This window comes from Notolabrus celidotus, chromosome 18 (genome assembly GCF_009762535.1).
Source record: "Notolabrus celidotus isolate fNotCel1 chromosome 18, fNotCel1.pri, whole genome shotgun sequence".
NCBI lineage: Eukaryota > Metazoa > Chordata > Actinopteri > Labriformes > Labridae > Notolabrus > Notolabrus celidotus.
The window spans coordinates 16,042,543-16,059,371 of NC_048289.1; the positions used below are offsets into that span (position 1 = coordinate 16,042,543).

At 41.1% G+C, this 16,829-nt stretch overlaps 2 protein-coding genes across 2 annotated transcripts; both read right to left on the reverse strand.

The window, feature by feature from the left end:
* Positions 1 to 5,144: 5,144 nt before the first annotated feature.
* Positions 5,145 to 8,127, reverse strand: LOC117830037 (homeodomain-interacting protein kinase 1-like). Its single transcript, XM_034707936.1, has 9 exons — positions 7,957 to 8,127; positions 7,295 to 7,488; positions 6,969 to 7,160; positions 6,671 to 6,852; positions 6,450 to 6,573; positions 6,253 to 6,372; positions 6,071 to 6,163; positions 5,811 to 5,971; positions 5,145 to 5,601 (listed from the first exon to the last, which is right to left on the reverse strand). Exons 1-5 carry the CDS (start codon positions 7,964 to 7,966, stop codon positions 6,453 to 6,455), a joined length of 699 nt encoding a protein of 232 aa, XP_034563827.1. The 5' UTR covers positions 7,967 to 8,127; the 3' UTR covers positions 5,145 to 5,601; positions 5,811 to 5,971; positions 6,071 to 6,163; positions 6,253 to 6,372; positions 6,450 to 6,452.
* A 3,655-nt stretch (positions 8,128 to 11,782) lies between these two features.
* Positions 11,783 to 14,986, reverse strand: LOC117830005 (homeodomain-interacting protein kinase 1-like). The gene is made up of 9 exons (XM_034707880.1): positions 14,816 to 14,986; positions 14,153 to 14,346; positions 13,827 to 14,018; positions 13,529 to 13,710; positions 13,308 to 13,431; positions 13,111 to 13,230; positions 12,929 to 13,021; positions 12,669 to 12,829; positions 11,783 to 12,459 (listed from the first exon to the last, which is right to left on the reverse strand). The coding sequence occupies exons 1-9, from the start codon at positions 14,823 to 14,825 to the stop codon at positions 11,835 to 11,837; spliced, it is 1,701 nt and encodes a 566-aa protein (XP_034563771.1). The 5' UTR covers positions 14,826 to 14,986; the 3' UTR covers positions 11,783 to 11,834.
* Positions 14,987 to 16,829: the final 1,843 nt, after the last annotated feature.

The following is a 16,829-nucleotide window of genomic DNA, read 5'->3' on the forward strand; positions in this document are numbered from 1 at the left end:
TCCACTAACCACTAACACTAGCACTACATCCCTGCATACAACACTGTCCAGCAAGCAAACTGTTCATGGTGGAGCTGAGGGGTCCAAAATAATCAACTTTACCTTCTTCAGTATTAAAATCTCTGTTCTTTTGCTGTAAACATTCCACTCTGTGTCAGGTGAATGAGAAACCTGGTGTTTGTTGTGTTCGCAGCAGGTTTCAGGGCTTAAAGAGTAAAATATTCTGCCCACTATGAGACTCATCATGGTGAAAACATCTGTTTTTGTAGAAAGATAGTTCATGTAACATGAACATTTTCAGAAAGTACTTGTACTTTTTGAACACTGAAACAAAGGGACAAATGTAGAGTTGTCGTTATTTATAAGTTATTATGTTATGATTTTACTGGTCTGGCCCACTTCAGATCTACTTGGGCTGTATGTGGCCCCTGAATTTAATTGAGTTTGACGCCCTTGATTATACAATCATTACTTGGTTGGGGTTCATCAATATGCTCTAAAATCACCTCCATTACATGGCAGAGAGGCAATCAACCTGTAGCACTGCTGAGGTGTTATTGAAGTTCAGATTGCTTTGATACAGCTGGTCTGTATTTTGGGGTTTGGGTGTTTCTCAGCTTCCTCTTGACAAAAATCCCAAAGACTCTCTTTGGGCTTCAAGTCAGCTGAGTTGGCTGGCCAATCAATCACGGTAACATCATCATCAGCAAAACATTTGATGGTGTTTTGGCGCAGTGGGCAGGTGCTAAATCCTATTGGAAAAGGAATTCAGCATCTCAATGAAGCAACGGTCCAGCTTTCTTTCTCTTTAGCCCTGCTGACATTGTCTCTGATTCAGGAGTGGCTTGATATTTTGAATGTGACAGTTGTAGCCCCCTCCTGAAGAAGTGTCTTGGCTCTTCATGGACTGACACCAGCCTCAGTCCACTCCTTGCAAGGATCTCCCAAGTTCTTGAATCAACTTTTCTTGACAATCCTCTCAAAGTTGCGGTCATCCCTGTTGCTTGTGTACATTCTCCTACCACACTTTTCCCTTCCAGTCACATTTCTTTTTCATATGCTTCGATACAGCACTCTGAGAACAGCCAGGCGTTTCAGCAATGACCTTCTGTGGCTTACCCCCCTTTTGGAGGGTGTTGAGGATCGTCTTCTGGAGAACTTTCATAGCAGCAAACTTCCCGTTGATTGTGGTTTTGCATACTGAACTAGACTGAGAGATATGAGGTATTTGTACTGTTTGAATAGTAATTTACTCAAACTCCAAATTAAATATTATCATATTTTTTAAATATGTTTTTTTTGTAAACATTTTTGAGCTGTAGGGCATGATTATCAAAATTAAAAATGAACACTTGGAACATTAAGCCTGCAATGAATCCTGAATATATTAAATTTTCACTTTCTTAAATTACTTATGAGAAATATTTAACTCATTTGCAACATCTTAAAGACATTTAAAAGCTGAGCCTTGCATTAAGCTCAGCTCATCAAAAGTGATTTCAACATCATGAACATTTGAAAACAATATGATTTGAAAACTCTTCAGTCGAACCCTTTATAATGAATTGACAATAAATTGTTTTACCTGTAAAGACTGTGGAAACAAAAACAAAGTATGTGGCAACATCCTGCACATTGCAGGCAAATGTTTCTGTCAGACAGCTTTCATAACTGATTAATAATTGTTGAAGTATTACTGAGGTTCATTAGAGGTCACCGGGTTTCCTGCTGTGGAGCAGCTGAAATTAAATGTCACTGCCTTTCTGTGCCCTGTTGACATTCTGCTGCTGTATTTGTTTCATATAACAGCAGCCTGATATGGCAACTGAAGGAGAGATGAACGCCCCAATTCAAATACATTTTAGGCTGAAAAATTATTTCAAATTAGCGGCATAGCTGCTTTAGACAGGTTGGTCTTATGAGCTGGCTGATCTGTATTGGCTCATGTGATTTAGTCACTGAACTTGCCGCAATTGTGATATTGGTTCCTTACGGGGATTCTTGATTAGACAAACAATGACTTATTCATGCCTTCATACCCTCCCGTCTCGATTACTGTAATTCTCTGTACACATGTCTTAGTCAAGAATCAATCCACCATCATCAAACAGTTCAAAACACAGCAGCTCTTCTTTTAACAGGAACTAAAAAATGTGCCCACATCGCCCCAATTTTAACTCATCTACACTGGCTGCCTGTTGATTTTAGGATTGATTTAAAGATTGTTTTACTGACTTTTAAAGCACAACATGGACTTGCCCTTCTATATATCTCTGAGCTTTTATCCCCCTACAAACCTAGTCGCAGTATGAGATCCTCTAGCTGTTAGCTGTTCCAAGGACCCGACTGAAAACCAAAGGGGACAGGGCCTTTTCAGTCAGGGCTCCTACACTCTGGAACAGCCTGCCAGAGGAGATCAGACCTGCAGAATCAGTCCCTTGTTTTGTGTCATTGCTCAAGACACATTTTTACAGGAAAGCTTTTATTGTGTGATTTCATTTAATTTTAGCTCTGATTTTAAGGGTCTGTTTTATAAGTTAGTGTGGTTTTTAAGCTTTTATTTCATTTTATTTTTAATCGCTTCATTTTGCTTTGCACTTCTTGTTTTTATTGCCCACTGTGAAGCACCTTGTTACTTGTATTGAAAAGTGCTATATAAATAAAGTATTATTATTATTATTATTATTATTATTATTATTATTATTATTATTATTATTATTATTATTACTAGTCAGCACTGGAAGCACTAGTCAGTTTGATGAGTTACAAGTATCTTGTATTATTGTGGGCCCTCAATGCTGGTCATGTGTCGTGCCTAAGCTGAAGCTGCCACTGGCCCGGCTGTAGCCATCTTCATACAGGCTTCATTGTTGCAGTAATAGACAATGAGCACAAGAGGGGGCCATTCTGATGTTTCACAAATAACCGCAGTGTGCCTCTTCTTACAACATGGAAGTTGGTGTTATCTTTAATGTTTTAGACAACTAAGAGTTTTCTCTGGTGGAAGCACTTGAGGCACACAAGTAGGAACTATTAAAGCTGGTTAAAGGATGTCATCTTTTCTGTTTCTTTTTTATCAGTTTAAGGATAACCTGCAGTGAGATCAGTTAACCTACAGGATAGAGGCAAGTGATCAGGCCATCCTCTAGTGACAGAGGGGATTGAGATATGTGCCAGAACAGTAGACAAGATAAATTGAAGTGCAAAAAAATTCACTCTAAATTTTTATGACGTTTTAGAGCTAAATGTGGAGAATTGTTGCTGTTATTTTCAGTGTGCACAACTTTACAAATGGCGACCCATAGTTTTCAGCTACTGACTACTGCAGGCTGTCACATTACAAACGTGAAGTTACTGATTGGTTCACATGTAACCGCTAGCTGATACCTGGGTCAAAATGCAGCTACAGTAAGTTGAAACTGAGAAAACTTGAAGCAGTTTTTGATAAGAAGTAACCACACACACTTTTAACCAAGCGGCAACCTCCGGCCAATGGGTGACGTCACTAAAACTATGTCCATTTAGTGTACAGTCTATGCTTACGACCCATTTCTGTGTTGAAGTCCCCTTAACATTGATGTAAAAATAATATATTCTAAAAGAAGAAATTGTCTTCATATTTGTACAGCAAATGTCCATAGAGCACATATATCCAACTTAAACCCTGTCTTCTGTTCAACTCTAGCAGTACATGGATTTTACATACTGATGATACATTTTACACCAATCCACTGATCACATCCAAACTGTGGGGGGTGTCTTTATCACGTATCATGGATCAGATGTGATCCCAAACACCACTACTTGATACAGTCCGTTTGACCAGAACTGGGTTTGAGGAGACAATGCTAGCATTTAAAAAAATAATACTGTTCGCCAATATTTGCCCCTTGTTTAACTTGCTCACAGTTGGGCTGCCATTCACAGTTTTAACCACACATCCCATTCAACATAAAACTCTTCTAACAATTAGGGGTGAGTTGGTCAGAACCTCACGATACGATACGCATCACAATACTTTGGTCACGATATGATAGTATCACGATATATCACAATATTGCGATATTCTACACAGTAAACTAAGAAAAAATAGGAATGGTGTAAATCACACAATATTACTCAAAATTGAAAGGACAAATTAAGTTAAAACTATTTGATTGAAAACAACTTTTCCATTTTATTGTTTTTGAAATACTGAAGTCGTATTTTAGTTACAACTCGACTTAAACATGAATTTTTTTTTTTTTTTTTTACAAAAAATCGATATTAAGAGTTGAAATATCGATATCGTATCGAAGGTCAAAGATATATTGCTGTATTGATATTTTTTCACAGCTCTACTAACAATGCCTAACTATTACAATCCATGTGTCAAACACACATTTGAAATCAGACAAACAAGCTAGCTAGCACTTCAACTTTAGCAACTGAGCCAAATGGGCTTACCAATTTAACATTTTTTTTAACTTTTTTAAACAAGATTAGAGATTAGTCAAACCTGATAAAAACTACAGAAAGCAGCAAGCATTGACTCATATTTTTATGTAGAGATCAACTGGTTTCAGTACGATACAGTAATGAGAAAAACGTGGTGTAAAAATTCAATAAAAGAAAGTATGGCCGTGCATTGGTCCAGTATCAATAAATACATTCTCTGATTATAATGTCATTGACTTATCTGTAGTGTCCCTCAATCATTCTATGGTATTTTTATGTCCTGAAACATGGGAAAATCCAGTGAAAATCGTTGTTTACCAGACTAGTAACATGTCGTGTTTAGTTGCTTTTTTTCTTCCTGTGTAAATAAGATAAATCAATTCAAATCAGACCTCATAACCTCTCATCATTTTTATTTCCTTTCTGTCAGCATAAACCTCAGGTTTTGTATTTCTCTTTAATGCAAGAAAGAAATCCCAAGGCACTGTATTGTAATGCTTTCATTTTTATTTGCTATATTTACAGAGTTCAATGACACCCTACAAGGATCGAATCCTCGTTCTGGCACGGTCAACAAAAGCTGCGATTCTCCTGAAGACTCGGGAGAACCACTTTGGCCTCTTCTTTTTGCCACCAGAAGGAGCTGTGGTCTCGGCAGGGGGGTCAGCTAGTGCAGCTTCATCTTCTGGTTTCTCGCTATCAGAGCAGAGAGGTGGCTCCTCTTCAGGTGAGCTGGGCTCTGGTTTTTCTGCCTGTGACTCTTTAAATTGAGCCCAGTTACAGGACCAGGGGTCTTCATAGTCCCAGGAGAGGTGACATGTTATTTCTCCCTCTGAAAGCTGGGACTCCGTGTCCCTGTGAGAGGAGGGTTTTTCTCCATCAGAGGGCCAGGAATCCTCATAGTCCCAGTAGAGGGGACAGGGTGTTTCTCCTTCTGAAAGCTGGGACTCTGTGTCCCCGTCACTGGAGCCTTCTGCAGCCCAGAGAGGAGGTGGATCTCCACCCGAATGCCAGGAGTCTGAATCATGGCGGGGGTCAGTGGCTGCTGCCCTGTTGGGGGACCCAGTTGTGGGACCATCCTCTGTGGAGAAGGGTGTCCTGTCTGCGCCACAGGACCCAGGATGTTGGCAGATACTCATCATGATGACTTGTGAGTAATTCCGGCTAGATGGAGTTAAACAACAATCAATCAATCATCCAGCATCTTGTGTTATCTACCAAACAAACACAAGCCTCCCTCACACTCATGGAAACCCTCCTGATTCTAAACAGGCGAGGTTCAGGTCTGAGCAGCACGCTCCTGCAGGTATCCAGGCCTGAATGACCCTAAATGATCTTAGTGCATGTGTGCTAGTGGTTTCTCAGTCACTTACTAGTCTGGGTGCTGGGTCAGGTGGGCCATTTTGATAAATTGATGCTGCAGAGCTTGATGGGGCGTGAATCTTTGGGACCCATCAAGGTGCAGCAGACCTTTCATGAGGTCCACAAAAGCCCTCCTATCATCAGTTTCTGCAGGGCCCTCATCTGGATAAAACTGGATACGGAACAGATTCAGGTGCGTTAGACTTCACAGAGACAGATCAGTGACTCATGTTTATTTAGTCTGCACTCAGTGAGCACAGAGAGTACCTACATTCACCAGAGCATCCAGAGAGCTCAGCAGATCGATGCAGCTGTGATGATCTTCAGCTTTATAACCGTTCACAGCTGCGTACTCCTCAGGAGTCTAAATGAAGAAAATACATGAGAGTTATTTAAAAGAGTTCAACTGAAGTCTTTCACTAACTCGAACAAAGAAGAGCGTGGTTACTCTACCAGAAGTCTCCATTTTGGACCGCCAGCAGCCTCCTCCTCGGTGAAAAAGAAGCGAGTGAACCTGCCAGCACGGAGCTGATGGTCCTCGGGCTGACCCAGAACCTCCACCATGCACCTCATCTGCAGTCAGAACAAACACAGTCACATCACCTGAAATCCTGTGCAAGACTCTGAACTGTTTAAGGAAGCACACATACCGATTAATAGTCACAATTGACTGGGAAGAGGTTATCGGCGAGGAAGAGGAAGGCTAGGACGCAGCCTACTCCCCAAACATCTATAGCCTCTGTGATGTTCAGGCCGAGGGCAACCTCTGGAGCCCTGAAGAGGAGGACAAGAACCACAACATGTCATTTTATGGACAGTCTTTGAGAAACAAGAGGACAACAAGGGGGTTTACATGAAAGACTAAACCTACTTGTATCCGAGAGGTTGGAGCTCCATCCCAGGCTTGACTTTGGAGGCTGGGATGGCCTCGCCGAAGTCTATTAACTTGACCCTGAGGGCCTGGTCCAGCTCATTGATTACCATGATGTTATCAGGTTTTATGTCGGTATGTAATATGCCAAGAGTATTTAGTGCGTCCAAGGCCACAAAGAGCTGCAGAGACCACACAGAAAGGTTCAGTTTTATATTCACGGCTGTGGATGGTCTGCCCTGATCTGTGGGAGCAGATACAGCAGATGATACAGGCTCTGTACAACAATGTTAACTACCTGCTTTGCAATTGGCCTTATCTCATTCAGGAACATGGATTCATAATCCCGATGGGAGAGCAGGTCGTATAGATTTGTTTGGAGCATCTCGAATGCGAGGCAGGTTCGTCCCATGTGGATGAACTGCTCAAAAAACTTCACCAAATTGGTGGCATCTGGATTTAGCACTGAGAGGACCTTTAAGATGGTAACCTGAGGAGACAGAACAACAGTTTGTGTACTGTCGGCCTTCTTATGGAGCAGTATAATGGAGTCTGTATTATGTAGTGATGAGCAGATGAATCTATTGATGTGTTGTAAGAATCAAAAGAAGTCTGAAAGTTTACCTCTTTCTCAGTGTCCAGGATCAAACCAGGGCCCTTTTTCAGGATCTTGACGGCGACGGCCTCTTTGGTTTGGAGGTTTTGACACCTGGCCACTTGACCGAAGCACCCCTCGCCGATGAACTCTAGTACGGAGTACTCTGCCTGGCCGCCACAAAGGGTCTGACCGGCCTGGATGTCAGGCTCTGTTACAGTAACTGAAGAGAGATCATGTGACGTCAGTGTGTGAGCGTCGGAGACATTGTCAAGTTAAGAAACAAAGTATGAACCTTTTAAAAAGAGCGGAGATCGCATCAGTACTTTAGTCATTTCAAAACTGAGCAAGTTCAATATAATCTCACTCTTCAGTCGAGACAGTTTCTTTACATTGTATAGTTTGTGCTGATTTATTTCGAGAAGATGCGTTATATATTTGAACATCCTGAAAACGGTTTCTAAGAATAATTCACCAAATGACCAACGACTAAAATCCTGCAGTTGAAAGCACTGCTACAAAAAACATCTTAGTTTATGTTGCATCTCAATATCAGTCAATTCAATTTAATTCAAATTTGCTTTATTGGCATGAACAAACACATTTTATTGCCAAATAATAGCAATGTTAGTCTTTAAATGCACCTTTAAACATCACGTTAAAGCACAATCATGCTGTATTTGAGTCTTACCAGTGGACATTTCTCCAGTCACTTCTCAGTTTAAGGTCCAAAGACTGAAAATGAACCTTGACGTTAGAATCTTTGAAAATTCACAATAAATCGCTCTCTCTCAACAACAAACACAGCTCTCCTCTCCTTTAAAACTCTCCACACTCAGAGTAAATCTACCGGACTCCTATTTATAAGATTTCTGCCTCATTATGATGTAAACAATGAAGAGCCCACACCTCTGTTCTGTCATAATGACACTTTAGAACTCAGAGGTTAAAAAATCTGCAGCAGAAACATGTTTTTATTCAAACTGTCTCCTGATTTAAAAAGTTTTTACAGATTATTCAATGTGTCCAAAATCACCTGCTACTATAAAGAGGGTTTGCTTTAGTGCTGTCTGAATTACGTGTTCATCTCCTTCAATGCTTGGTGTAAAGTGTGCAACATATGGTCACTAGCCCAAACAACAAATACCCACATAAAATCTAACTCTCTGTGAGTGAAAGAAACAGAAAAGTGAATATTTTATGACATTTTCACCAAATTTAAAGCTCCAGTGATACATTTTTATCTGCTTGTGAAACAGACTGACATTAAAGGGTCACTTTCAGTCCCCACAGTCTCTCTGACTCCTCAGACAAATCAATGGGGATAGTTTTAATGAGGAAATATTGCCCTCTGTCGTTCTGTCTGAACCGCCACAATCTGTTAAAGCTAACTAGCTTGCAGGCTAATTAAATTAATGTTTGTATTTTAACTTCAAAACCTCATCAGCTGGCATCCAGAGCGGATCAGCGGCGTCAGTAGCCAGTGAACCGGGTCTCGAGCACGTTGATCTAATGTTTACATGTTGGCTGAATATACACGGCTGCTCACAGACCAGCGTTACTTCAACCCTCTGAATTTGATCCAGAATCTGATCCTGACGGAGAGGCGCCTGCAGCAGGACCTTTCTGAAGGATTGGTCACAGATTTAGTATTTCTTGTTGTTTTATTTGTCAGTATGTAGACGTGTGTCTTGGTACACTGCTATGAACATGTAGCTATGTGGCTATGCTAACTAGTGCTAGCACTTTTCCATGAAAAATAAAAATCATCCACTAGATCTTCAAATCTGCAGACGTGGGGAGTAAAACCGACCTTTGTGTTTATTAAGACAGCCTACAACTAGCATGCCTCCCTCCTAAGCTCCTTGTTAGCACACACGTGTGCAGGTAATGAAAAACGGAGGAGGAGTTGAGTTGTATCTTATACAGTCTATGGGCTGAGCAAGCTCCGAGCTCTGACTTCCGTTACAGACCAGATGTCGTTATGACGTATGAAAAACACTGAAAACTGAAACAGCTCATTTCAGCACACATTTACAGAAAGGTGGAGAAATCAGAACAGGGGCAGAATGGATTTTTTCCATTTTCGGGGGGTTTGTAGACATGCCAGGGACACATATTTCAGGTAGAGAACCATTAAAAAGTCGATTTTGCATGATATGTCACGTTTAAGATCCGGAGAGGGAAAGAGCTGCACCCAAGTCCTTCACAGAGTGCAATAGCAGCCTGTGGAGTACTGTGGACTGTGCCGGTGTTGTGCCGAGAAACGCCTGCCTGCTGAGAATTGCATCCCCTTGCGGGAACGTGCACCACTCAAAGTGGAGAGGTCCACGACAATGTACAGTTTAAAACCGATACAATTCTTGTTTGTTGGGCTAAACAGTGATGAGTAATGACCCGAAAGTAAAGTTTATATCTTTTTGTGTCATTTATGTTGAATAGACCTTGTAGAATAAGCCTTTTATTTGCTTAAACGTTTGACTGAAATGTGATATCCTCTTCAATGCGGAAAACGCAAAACTTTGTAGTATCGATTTAATTTAATTGTGCTACTATAGTGTTCTGTGGCATTTGAGCCGACTGTATCATTGAGCATATATCAACACTGAGAAAAACAACAAACAAGTGCAAATAAAATCCAGATGTTAGTTTTAAAAGTTGCAGTTTGGACATTGTTTGTTTTGATAATGTTTTAATGATGTTTTAATGATGAATGTTTTTTTATTCCCTGTAAATTGACCTCGGGTGACTTGAAAGGTGCCTCCAAATAAAATGTATTATTATTATTATTTTTAATATTGTTGGGCAGCCTGTGTCGTGTATTATCCAGAAATATTCAGCTATAGAAACAATAAAACTCATGTTTTTGTAAATAATGAATCCACAAAGTCCAAAATGTGAGCTGGAAGCAGTTTGTGACTCTGCAAAAGATCAGACACTAACTTTGTGGGTGGATGCATATTTCGGCAATACTGATTTGTCTGCCGAAATATGCATCCACTCGTTATTCATTTACAGAGACAATAACAACTCATATTTTTCACACAATGAAATAATGGCTTTTAACCAAGCGGCAACCTCCGGCCAATGGGTGACGTCACTAAGGCTATGTCCATTTAGTGTACAGTCTATGCTTACGACCCATTTCTGTGTTGAAGTCCCCTTAACATTGATGTAAAAATAATATATTCTAAAAGAAGAAATTGTCCTCATATTTGTACAGCAAATGTCCATAGCGCACATATATCCAACTTAAACCCTGTCTTCTGTTCAACTCTGGCAGTACATGGATTTCACAAACTGATGATACATTTTACACCAATCCACTGATCACATCCAAACTGTGGGGGGTGTCTTTATCACGTATCATGGATCAGATGTGATCCCAAACACCACTACTTGATACAGTCCGTTTGACCAGAACTGGGTTTGAGGAGACAATGCTAGCATTTAAAAAAATAATACTGTTCGCCAATATTTGCCCCTTGTTTAACTTGCTCACAGTTGGGCTGCCATTCACAGTTTTAACCACACATCCCATTCAACATAAAACTCTTCTAACAATTAGGGGTGAGTTGGTCAGAACCTCACGATACGATACGCATCACAATACTTTGGTCACGATATGATAGTATCACGATATATCACAATATTGCGATATTCTACACAGTAAACTAAGAAAAAATAGGAATGGTGTAAATCACACAATATTACTCAAAATTGAAAGGACAAATTAAGTCAAAACTATTTGATTGAAAACAACTTTTCCATTTTATTGTTTTTGAAATACTGAAGTCGTATTTTAGTTACAACTCGACTTAAATATGAATTTTTATTTATTTTTTACAAAAAATCGATATTAAGAGTTGAAATATTGATATCGTATCGAAGGTCAAAGATATATTGCTGTATCGATATTTTTTCACAGCTCTACTAACAATGCCTAACTATTACAATCCATGTGTCAAACACACATTTGAAATCAGACAAACAAGCTAGCTAGCACTTCAACTTTAGCAACTGAGCCAAATGGGCTTACCAATTTAACATTTTTTAACTTTTTTAAACAAGATTAGAGATTAGTCAAACCTGATAAAAACTACAGAAAGCAGCAAGCATTGACCCATATTTTTATGTAGAGATCAATTGGTTTAAGTATGATACAGTAATGAGAAAAACGTGGTGTAAAAATTCAATAAAAGAAAGTATGGCCGTGCATTGGTCCAGTATCAATAAATACATTCTCTGATTATAATGTCATTGACTTATCTGTAGTGTCCCTCAATCATTCTATGGTATTTTTATGTCCTGAAACATGGGAAAATCCAGTGAAAATCGTTGTTTACCAGACTAGTAACATGTCGTGTTTAGTTGCTTTTTTTTTCTTCCTGTGTAAATAAGATAAATCAATTCAAATCAGACCTCATAACCTCTCATCATTTTTATTTCCTTTCTGTCAGCATAAACCTCAGGTTTTGTATTTCTCTTTAATGCAAGAAAGAAATCCCAAGGCACTGTATTGTAATGCTTTCATTTTTATTTGCTATATTTACAGAGTTCAATGACACCCTACAAGGATCGAATCCTCGTTCTGGCACGGTCAACAAAAGCTGCGATTCTCCTGAAGACTCGGGAGAACCACTTTGGCCTCTTCTTTTTGCCACCAGAAGGAGCTGTGGTCTCGGCAGGGGGGTCAGCTAGTGCAGCTTCATCTTCTGGTTTCTCGCTGTCAGAGCAGAGAGGTGGCTCCTCTTCAGGTGAGCTGGGCTCTGGTTTTTCTGCCTGAGACTCTTTAAATTGAGCCCAGTTACAGGACCAGGGGTCTTCATAGTCCCAGGAGAGGTGACATGTTATTTCTCCCTCTGAAAGCTGGGACTCCGTGTCCCTGTGAGAGGAGGGTTTTTCTCCATCAGAGGGCCAGGAATCCTCATAGTCCCAGTAGAGGGGACAGGGTGTTTCTCCTTCTGAAAGCTGGGACTCTGTGTCCCCGTCACTGGAGCCTTCTGCAGCCCAGAGAGGAGGTGGATCTCCACCCGAATGCCAGGAGTCTGAATCATGGCGGGGGTCAGTGGCTGCTGCCCTGTTGGGGGACCCAGTTGTGGGACCATCCTCAGTGGAGAAGGGTGTCCTGTCTGCGCCACAGGACCCAGGATGTTGGCAGATACTCATCATGATGACTTGTGAGTAATTCCGGCTAGATGGAGTTAAACAACAATCAATCAATCATCCAGCATCTTGTGTTATCTACCAAACAAACACAAGCCTCTCTCACACTCATGGAAACCCTCCTGATTCTAAACAGGCGAGGTTCAGGTCTGAGCAGCACGCTCCTGCAGGTATCCGGGCCTGAGTGACCCTAAATGATCTTAGTGCATGTGTGCTAGTGGTTTCTCAGTCACTTACTAGTCTTGGTGCTGGGTCAGGTGGGCCATTTTGATAAATTGATGCTGCAGAGCTTGATGGGGCGTGAATCTTTGGGACCCATCAAGGTGCAGCAGACCTTTCATGAGGTCCACAAAAGCCCTCCTATCATCAGTTTCTGCAGGGCCCTCATCTGGATAAAACTGGATATGGAACAGATTCAGGTGCGTTAGACTTCACAGAGACAGATCAGTGACTCATGTTTATTCAGTCTGCACTCAGTGAGCACAGAGAGTACCTACATTCACCAGAGCATCCAGAGAGCTCAGCAGATCGATGCAGCTGTGATGATCTGCAGCTTTATAACCGTTCACAGCTGCGTACTCCTCAGGAGTCTAAATGAAGAAAATACATGAGAGTTATTTAAAAGAGTTCAACTGAAGTCTTTCACTAACTGGAACAAAGAAGAGCGTGGTTACTCTACCAGAAGTCTCCATTTTGGACCGCCAGCAGCCTCCTCCTCGGTGAAAAAGAAGCGAGTGAACCTGCCAGCACGGAGCTGATGGTCCTCGGGCTGACCCAGAACCTCCACCATGCACCTCATCTGCAGTCAGAACAAACACAGTCACATCACCTGAAATCCTGTGCAAGACTCTGAACTGTTTAAGGAAGCACACATACCGACTGATAGTCACAATTGACTGGGAAGAGGTTATCGGCGAGGAAGAGGAAGGCTAGGACGCAGCCTACTCCCCAAACATCTATAGCCTCTGTGATGTTCAGGCCGAGGGCAACCTCTGGAGCCCTGAAGAGGAGGACAAGAACCACAACATGTCATTTTATGGACAGTCCTTGAGAAACAAGAGGACAACAAGGGGGTTTACATGAAAGACTAAACCTACTTGTATCCGAGAGGTTGGATCTCCATCCCAGGCTTGACTTTGGAGGCTGGGATGGCCTCGCCGAAGTCTATTAACTTGACCCTGAGGGCCTGGTCCAGCTCATTGATTACCATGATGTTATCAGGTTTTATGTCGGTATGCAATATGCCAAGAGTATTTAGTGCGTCCAAGGCCACAAAGAGCTGCAGAGACCACACAGAAAGGTTCAGTTTTATATTCACGGCTGTGGACGGTCTGCCCTGATCTGTGGGAGCAGATACAGCAGATGATACAGGCTCTGTACAACAATGTTAACTACCTGCTTTGCAATTGGCCTTATCTCATTCAGGAACATGGATTCATAATCCCGATGGGAGAGCAGGTCGTATAGATTAGTTTGGAGCATCTCGAATGCGAGGCAGGTTCGTCCCATGTGGGTGAACTGCTCAAAAAACTTCACCAAATTGGTGGCATCTGGATTTAGCACTGAGAGGACCTTTAAGATGGTAACCTGAGGAGACAGAACAACAGTTTGTGTACTGTTGGCCTTCTTATGGAGCAGTATAATGGAGTCTGTAATATGTAGTGATGAGCAGATGAATCTATTGATGTGTTGTAAGTATCAAAAGAAGTCTGAGAGTTTACCTCTTTCTCAGTGTCCAGGATCAAACCAGGGCCCTTTTTCAGGATCTTGACGGCGACGGCCTCTTTGGTTTGGAGGTTCTGGCACCTGGCCACTTGACCGAAGCACCCCTCGCCGATGAACTCTAGTACGGAGTACTCTGCCTGGCCGCCACAAAGGGTCTGACCGGCCTGGATGTCAGGCTCTGTTACAGTAACTGAAGAGAGATCATGTGACGTCAGTGTGTGAGCGTCGGAGACATTGTCAAGTTAAGAAACAAAGTATGAACCTTTTAAAAAGAGCGGAGATCGCATCAGTACTTTAGTCATTTCAAAAACTGAGCAAGTTCAATATAATCTCACTCTTCAGTCGAGACAGTTTCTTTACATTGTATAGTTTGTGCTGATTTATTTCGAGAAGATGCGTTAGATATTTGAACATCCTGAAAACGGTTTCTAAGAATAATTCACCAAACGACCAACGACTAAAATCCTGCAGTTGAAAGCACTGCTACAAAAAACATCTTAGTTTATGTTGCATCTCATTATTAGTCAATTCAATTTAATTCAAATTTGCTTTATTGGCATGAACAAACACATGTTATTGCCAAATAATAGCAATGTTAGTCTTTAAATGCACCTTTAAACATCACGTTAAAGCACAATCATGCTGTATTTGAGTCTTACCAGTGGACATTTCTCCAGTCACTTCTCAGTTTAAGGTCCAAAGACTGAAAATGAACCTTGACGTTAGAATCTTTGAAAATTCACAATAAATCGCTCTCTCTCAACAACAAACACAGCTCTCCTCTCCTTTAAAACTCTCCACACTCAGAGTAAATCTACCGGACTCCTATTTATAAGATTTCTGCCTCATTATGATGTAAACAATGAAGTGCCCACACCTCTGTTCTGTCATAATGACACTTTAGAACTCAGAGGTTAAAAAATCTGCAGCAGAAACATGTTTTTATTCAAACTGTCTCCTGATTTAAAACGTTTTTACAGATTATTCAATGTGTCCAAAATCACCTGCTACTATAAAGAGGGTTTGCTTTAGTGCTGTCTGAATTACGTGTTCATCTCCTTCAATGCTTGGTGTAAAGTGTGCAACATATGGTCACCAGCCCAAACAACAAATACCCACATAAAATCTAACTCTCTGTGAGTCAAAGAAACAGAAAAGTGAATATTTTATGACATTTTCACCAAATTTAAAGCTCCAGTGATACATTTTTATCTGCTTGTGAAACAGACTGACATTAAAGGGTCACTTTCAGTCCCCACAGTCTCTCTGACTCCTCAGACAAATCAATGGAGATATTTTTAATGAGGAAATATTGCCCTCTGTCGTTCTGTCTGAACCGCCACAGGGTAATCTGTTAAAGCTAACTAGCTTGCAGGCTAATTAAATTAATGTTTGTATTTTAACTTCAAAACCTCATCAGCTGGCATCCAGAGCGGATCAGCGGCGTCAGTAGCCAGTGAACCGGGTCTCGAGCACGTTGATCTAATGTTTACATGTTGGCTGAATATACACGGCTGCTCACAGACCCGCGTTACTTCAACCCTCTGAATTTGATCCAGAATCTGATCCTGACGGAGAGGCGCCTGCAGCAGGACCTTTCTGAAGGATTGGTCACAGATTTAGTGTTTCTTGTTGTTTTATTTGTCAGTATGTAGACGTGTGTCTTGGTACACTGCTATGAACATGTAGCTATGTGGCTATGCTAACTAGCACTAGCACTTTTCCATGAAAAATAAAAATCATCCACTAGATCTTCAAATCTGCAGACGTGGGGAGTAAAACCGACCTTTGTGTTTATTAAGACAGCCTACAACTAGCATGCCTCCCTCCTAAGCTCCTTGTTAGCACACGTGTGCAAGTAATGAAAAACGGAGGAGGAGTTGAGTTGTATCTTATACAGTCTATGGGCTGAGCAAGCTCCGAGCTCTGACTTCCGTTACAGACCAGATGTCGTTATGACGTATGAAAAACACTGAAAACTGAAACAGCTCATTTCAGCACACATTTACAGACAGGTGGAGAAATCAGAACAGGGGCAGAATGGATTTTTTTCTTTTTCGGGGGGTTTGTAGACATGCCAGGGACACATATTTCAGATAGAGAACCATTAAAAAGTCGATTTTGCATGATATGTCACGTTTAAGATCCGGAGAGGGAAAGAGCTGCACCCAAGTCCTTCACAGAGTGCAATAGCAGCCTGTGGAGTACTGTGGACTGTGCCGGTGTTGTGCCGAGAAACGCCTGCCTGCTGAGAATTGCATCCCCTTGCGGGAACGTGCACCACTCAAAGTGGAGAGGTCCACGACAATGTACAGTTTAAAACTGATACAATTCTTGTTTGTTCGGCTAAACAGTGATGAGTAATGACCCGAAAGTAAAGTTTATATCTTTTTGTGTCATTTATGTTGAATAGACCTTGTAGAATAAGCCTTTTATTAGCTTTAATGTTAGACTGAAATGTGATATCCTCTTCAATGCGGAAAACGCAAAACTTTGTAGGATCGATTTAATTTAATTGTGCTACTATAGTGTTCTGTGGCATTTGAGCCGACTGTATCATTGAGCATATATCAACACTGAGAAAAACAACAAACAAGTGCAAATAAAATCCAGATGTTAATTTTAAAAGTTGCAGTTTGGACATTGTTTGTTTTGATAATGTTTTAATGATGT

Excerpts from the sequence above, each read along its gene's own strand:
- LOC117830037 (XM_034707936.1), bottom strand. Across the intron at positions 7,161-7,294 it reads TCCTGGACACTGAGAAAGAG|GTTACCATCTTAAAGGTCCT; the intron begins GTAAACTTTCAG and ends CTGTCTCCTCAG. Across the intron at positions 6,853-6,968 it reads TAAGGCCAATTGCAAAGCAG|CTCTTTGTGGCCTTGGACGC; the intron begins GTAGTTAACATT and ends TGGTCTCTGCAG.
- LOC117830005 (XM_034707880.1), bottom strand. Across the intron at positions 13,711-13,826 it reads TAAGGCCAATTGCAAAGCAG|CTCTTTGTGGCCTTGGACGC; the intron begins GTAGTTAACATT and ends TGGTCTCTGCAG. Across the intron at positions 13,432-13,528 it reads ATCCAACCTCTCGGATACAA|GGCTCCAGAGGTTGCCCTCG; the intron begins GTAGGTTTAGTC and ends CCTCCTCTTCAG.